The 6,251-nt window shown below is 43.6% G+C and overlaps 1 protein-coding gene across 2 annotated transcripts; it reads left to right on the forward strand.

The window, feature by feature from the left end:
- Window positions 1-1,139: 1,139 nt before the first annotated feature.
- On the forward strand, window positions 1,140-3,543 carry LOC146667311 (E3 SUMO-protein ligase ZBED1-like). 2 transcript variants are annotated; one of them, XM_085408440.1, is made up of 6 exons: window positions 1,140-1,316; window positions 1,403-1,520; window positions 1,631-1,767; window positions 1,914-2,384; window positions 2,491-3,091; window positions 3,287-3,543. In XM_085408440.1, exons 1-6 carry the CDS (start codon window positions 1,245-1,247, stop codon window positions 3,418-3,420), a joined length of 1,533 nt encoding a protein of 510 aa, XP_085264566.1. In that variant the 5' UTR covers window positions 1,140-1,244; the 3' UTR covers window positions 3,421-3,543. The 2 variants fall into 2 exon arrangements, with proteins under 2 accessions (XP_085264566.1, XP_085264567.1); XM_085408441.1 differs by having other exon boundaries at window positions 1,631-1,668.
- The last annotated feature ends 2,708 nt before the right edge of the window (window positions 3,544-6,251 follow it).

Consider the following 6,251-nt stretch of genomic DNA (forward strand, 5'->3'; position numbering starts at 1 on the left):
GGAGAGAGTTGGAGACAGTTTGGAGAGAGTTGGAGACAGTTTGGAGAGAGTTGGAGACAGTTTGGAGAGAGTTAGAGACAGTTTGGAGAGAGTTGGAGACAGTTTGGAGAGAGTTGGAGACAGTTTGGAGAGAGCGAGAGACAGTTTGGAGAGAGTTAGAGACAGTTTGGAGAGAGCGAGAGACAGTTTGGAGAGAGTTAGAGACAGTTTGGAGAGAGCGAGAGACAGTTTGGAGAGAGTTAGAGACAGTTTGGAGAGAGCGAGAGACAGTTTGGAGAGAGTTGGAGACAGTTTGGAGAGAGCGAGAGACAGTTTGGAGAGAGTTAGAGACAGTTTGGAGAGAGTTGGAGACAGTTTGGAGAGAGCGAGAGACAGTTTGGAGAGAGTTAGAGACAGTTTGGAGAGAGTTGGAGACAGTTTGGAGAGAGCGAGAGACAGTTTGGAGAGAGTTAGAGACAGTTTGGAGAGAGTTGGAGACAGTTTGGAGAGAGCGAGAGACAGTTTGGAGAGAGTTAGAGACAGTTTGGAGAGAGCGAGAGACAGTTTGGAGAGAGTTAGAGACAGTTTGGAGAGAGTTGGAGACAGTTTGGAGAGAGTTGGAGACAGTTTGGAGAGAGCGAGAGACAGTTTGGAGAGAGTTAGAGACAGTTTGGAGAGAGCGAGAGACAGTTTGGAGAGAGTTAGAGACAGTTTGGAGAGAGCGAGAGACAGTTTGGAGAGAGTTAGAGACAGTTTGGAGAGAGTTGGAGACAGTTTGGAGAGAGTTGGAGACAGTTTGGAGAGAGCGAGAGACAGTTTGGAGAGAGTTAGAGACAGTTTGGAGAGAGTTGGAGACAGTTTGGAGAGAGTTAGAGACAGTTTGGAGAGAGTTGGAGACAGTTTGGAGAGAGTTAGAGACAGTTTGGAGAGAGTTGGAGACAGTTTGGAGAGAGTTGGAGACAGTTTGGAGAGAGTTGGAGACAGTTTGGAGAGAGCGAGAGACAGTTTGGAGAGAGTTAGAGACAGTTTGGAGAGAGCGAGAGACAGTTTGGAGAGAGTTAGAGACAGTTTGGAGAGAGCGAGAGACAGTTTGGAGAGAGTTAGAGACAGTTTGGAGAGAGCGAGAGACAGTTTGGAGAGAGTTGGAGACAGTTTGGAGAGCGAGAGACAGTTTGGAGAGAGTTAGAGACAGTTTGGAGAGAGTTGGAGACAGTTTGGAGAGAGTTTGGAGGTTTAGGAGAGTGAGGAGAAAAAGACAGGAGAGAATGGAGCCAGCTACGAAGAGAAGGATGTCCTCCCCTGTGTGGGAACATTTTGAGCTCATATCTCCCAACAAGGTATGTAAATTTCCACAGAAGATGTATTTTCATAATACTGATGGTGCAATAAAACCTATGTTAAGCTGTCTGTACTTTTGTACAAGGTGAAGTGTTTGCTATGTGCCAGGGAGCTGGGATATAACAACAACACCTCATCCATGCTTAGGCACTACAGAGCTTTGCATGAGAATAAGGGGAACACCGATTGTGGAGCAAGACCAGGTGAGCCAACATGCTGTAATGTTACTAAATGATATAACAATATCATACAATGCAATAAGTGACGTGTGTGATATTTATATTTGTGCTTTGTTTTTATTGTCTTTCCTCAGCAGAGCAATCTCAAATAGATGAAGACCTGGTTAGCATGGTGATTGAGGACTCCCAGCCATTTAGCATTGTGGAGGACAGCGGATTTAAAAGATTTGTTAAATCATTAAATCCTAGTTATGTTCTCCCCACTAAAAAGGTCATAAAAGCAGTGAACATTTAGTTTCTACAGAGTAAAATGTGAACAGGCAGGACTGAGGCTCAAAGCCTCAGTGTGTAGCTACACTACACACTGCTTCACAGCCACGTCGTACTTGTGAACAAAATGTTTTTACTTTCCTTTAGGCCCTGAAAGTCATGGTGGAGGCCAGGTACCAGGAGATGAAGGAGAAAGCTAAGGCCAGCATTGAGAAGGCAGCAGCTGTGAGTCTGACATCAGATATGTGGACCTCCATCAACACAGAGGCCTATCTTGCAGTCACCTGCCATTTTGTTGATGAGTCCAGCACATTAAACACCGTTGTTTTAGGAGTGCAATATTTTCCTAATGCACACACTGCAGAAAACATTGCACAAGTGAAAGGCACACTCATGGCAGAATGGGCAATTACTGACAAAGTCACATGCCTAGTAACAGATGGGGCTGCCAATATGGGGGCTTGTGCAAGGGAGCTAAGACTTAAACATGCCATATGCATAGCTCACACCCTGAACTTAGTGGTGAAGAAGGCCCTTGACCAGACCCCTGAGCTCTCTGACATCCGAGCCAAGTCCAGGAAGATCGTGGGATATTTCAGGAGCAGTACCTCTGCAAAGGTAAGTTCTTAAGTGGCTTAATTACAGTTTCTTTAATTCTACTTATGTGTATAGTTCTGCTCCCTTGACAATCTAATGTATGCTTTTTCAAATTGTATTTTGTAAGGAGAGGCTTTCAGTCGTGCAGGAACAACTAAGGAAGCCTCAACACAAACTACTACAGGAGGTGGAAACCCGCTGGAACAGCACTTACAATATGCTGGAAAGACTTTTCGAGCAAAGGGAGCCAGTGGGTGCTGCTTTGGCAAGTCTCACAACAGACATCCCACCTATGTCATCTGAGGAATTTGGTATAATTTCAGAGTGTCTGGTTGTCCTAGCACCATTTAACGATGCAACCACTGAGCTCTCTCAGGAAAAAAGGGTGTCTGGGTCAAAGGTCATACCTTTGCTCACTATGCTGAATCATTGCCTCAATGAACAAATGGTAGAACCACCATCCATTGGATCTTCTCTGGCTCAGAAGCTGAGGATGCTATTGAGAGAGAAGCTAGATAAAATACAGACCATGAGCATTATGTTCCTTGCGACACTGCTGGACCCAAGGTTCAGAAAACTCGGGTTTCTCAGCCCTGCAAGAGCTAGCGAAGCAGAAAAAAGACTGAAAGCAGAATGTGCTTCCGTAATGAGGGCCTCCACCACCTCTTCCTCCGCACCACCACCACCACAGCCATCAACGTCACAATCTGTTGAGGCTGTTTCCCACGGTACCATTGTTATTGCATTTTAGTTGCATTTATATAAACTGAATGTTGGGTTTTCCACTGTATCTATTATTGTATGATCTACTGTACAATATAAAGCGCCTTGAGGCGACTGTTGTTGTTATTTGGCGCTATAGAAATAACATTGAATTGGAAATTGAATTGGTAGTATCTCATAAGACTCTCCTTTTTGTTTAGGTAACAACCTGTGGCGTCGCCTGGATGAGAGTGTCAGGCAGACACAGACACAAAATGTGACAGCAGACGCAAATATTGAGGTCCAACGGTACATGATGGAGCCAAATATTGGAAGGCTGGAGGACCCCTCTTAAATACTGGGAGAGACAGAAATATGTCTACCCTCACTTATATAAGTTAGCACTGACATACCTGTGTACCCCTGCCTCATCTGTGCCCTGTGAGCGAGTGTTTTCAAAGGCAGGGGAAATATTGTCCAAAAAAAGAAATCGCCTACGACCTGCCACAGTGGAGAAACTGTTGTTTTTAAATAAAAACCAATGATGTGTCCCCTAAACACTAATCACTGTCCTTGCCTCAATGTTACAAAAGCACAACCACTGTCCACACCTCACCTCACAGTAAATGATCATTTCCATCTTAGGCATTTCCAAATGATCATTTTCCATACTGCCATGACTACAATATACATGTTTTACACACTCCTTTTGTTGTTGACATTTACAGGCTGTGTGCAAAATGCCACACTCTTCAAATTCATGCCAGCTATTATTTTTACGTCCAGTAGGTGTCCTACTAGAGCAAATGAAGCTTCAAGAAGCTTCGCGTTGGGGTGAACCAATTGGATGAAAAGCTTCAGTGCTTCATGGGGCTTCATCTGCCCATCACTACAATTTTGAGACTGCTGCATCCCTCTGCAAGATATCTCACTATTTTTGACTTTTCTGAGCCTGTCAAGTCCTTCTTTTGACCCATTTTGCCAAAGGAAAGGACGTTGCCTAATAATTCTGCACACCTGATATAGGGTGTTGATGTCATTAGACCACACCCCTTCTCATTACAGAGATGCACATCACCTAATATGCTTAATTGGTAGTAGGCTTTCAAGCCTATACAGCTTGGAGTAAGACAACATGCATGAAGAGGATGATGTGGACAAAATACTCATTTGCCTAATAATTCTGCACTCCCTGTATGTGATCCATCAAACCCAGAACCTTTAACACCGAATCACATACTAACCATGAAGTCCACAATCATCTCTCCACCTCCAGGAATGTTTGTGAAAGAAGATCTTTATCTCGTAAGAGATGGCGTCGTGTTCACCTACTTGCCAACACTTTCTGGACGAGGTGGAAAAAGGAGTATTTGTTAAATCTTCAAGGCAGACAGAAGTGGACCAAAGAGCACAGAAATGCTAAGATCAATGATGTTGTCCTCCTGAAGGATGAGATAACTCTTCGCAACCAGTGGAAGTTGGCAAGGATCATTGAAGTGTACCCTGGAAAGGATGGAAGAGTAAGGAAGGTGAAATTGCTGCTGAGTGATCCAACCCTGGATAGAGCAGGGAAACGTACGTCCAAACCTGTGCACCTGGAAAGACCCATTCAAAAAGACAGTCATTCTGATTGAAGCCGAAGAAGATTCTCCACCGCACTCTGCTTAAAAGATAAGTCATAATAGTTCATTCAAAAGCAGTTCATTAGTTCATAGGCAATACTTTATTTTTCAAAATCACAAGTGATTGGTGGGAGTGTAACGGTGTTTTGCATTTTGTTTGTTGAGCTGTATGTCCAGAGTTTGCTCTTTTCCACCCTCTGGTGGTGAAGTATAGAGGGTCCAGTTGTTTGCAGTTTGGGTCTCCACCCTGTCACTTTATGGTAGTGCACATGGTGTCTGCATGCTGCTCCACACATGGAGAAAATATTGTTCAAAGAGAAGAGATAAGTGAGAAAGAAGGCCATAAAGGACTATTTAGCCCCTCCTGGATGACAGCTCACGAGGTTTGTGTATTTTAAATGTTTTGTTTTCTGTATTTAAGGACTTTTGATTGATTGATACTAAGTACAAGAGCGCATTTTGATGTGATGTTTTTCTTTTATTGTTTTGTCCATGAGCAGTTCTCACGGGTTGTCAAGACCAGAATAAACCCTGTTTTATAACTCTACATTGTGCCTACGTCAATCCTTGAGGGTGCTACAAATCTAAATGTTAAATCTAAATGTTACAGGAAATTATATATTTAGCTAACATGCAAATTTATTGTACGGCTCAACAGAAATACCAAAATAAAAGCTTTACGAAAACCTCCTGTGCAAAAGTGTGCCGGTAGTGGTCACATTGTGTCTGCTCTCCAATGATCGTCACTTCTCACCGCCATGAGCTGCTTCACTTCTTGCCTACGAGCATGTCCAGCGATTTGGCTGGACATGTGCTGCAGCGATTGTGAAGTCGAGACTGCAGCTGCCGAGAGTCCACTACTGCTGAACCTTTGGATGGCCGACAAAATGGATCTTCCGATGTTTTCAGCTAAGTCGCTGGAGGTGCTGGTAACTCACAGTTTTAAATGTAACCTAAGACCAACTCTTTCCTGGAAAATTTTGAAGTTGCTTGGGGTGAACCGCCTTGAAACTGTACCCTAATGTGTAAAACATGACATTTCCTGTTCACACTACATACTGCTGTGACCACAGTCAAATATGGCAGTTTCTAATGTGTTCAAAAGTGTGTGGTCCAGATTGGACAATCTATGTGTAAATGAGAGAAAATAAAATATTAATGGCCCAGGCAGACTGGCCAAATATGAAGCGGATCCAATAATATCCCTTGCACGTCCCCATATCGCCAAGCATACTGTGGCCGATCTGTGCCAAACATCTCCTATGCCCACCCGGTGGTGATGGAGAATAACACCTGACCAAATGTAACACTGATGTATATCATGTGTGGAACCACAAGTAAAAATTTCATCTAGATTGGATGATGATTATAATCTAGTGCACATTTCCTGTTCCCACTAGGCACTAGACACCAACTGTTGCATTTCTGCCTTCACACTGTGAGTCCTCTGGGCTTATAAACGCAGCAGATACAATAAGGCCTTTGTATGTGTGCACGGGCCCTGATAAAAGGAATAGATACAATAGGGCCTTTGCACATTTTCTGCCCTAATAATAATAATGAT

Source organism: Rhamphochromis longiceps, linkage group LG6, assembly GCF_057381845.1.
Source record: "Rhamphochromis longiceps isolate RC_006_pf linkage group LG6, R_longiceps_female_GT1.1, whole genome shotgun sequence".
In the NCBI taxonomy this organism is placed as follows: Eukaryota; Metazoa; Chordata; class Actinopteri; order Cichliformes; family Cichlidae; genus Rhamphochromis; species Rhamphochromis longiceps.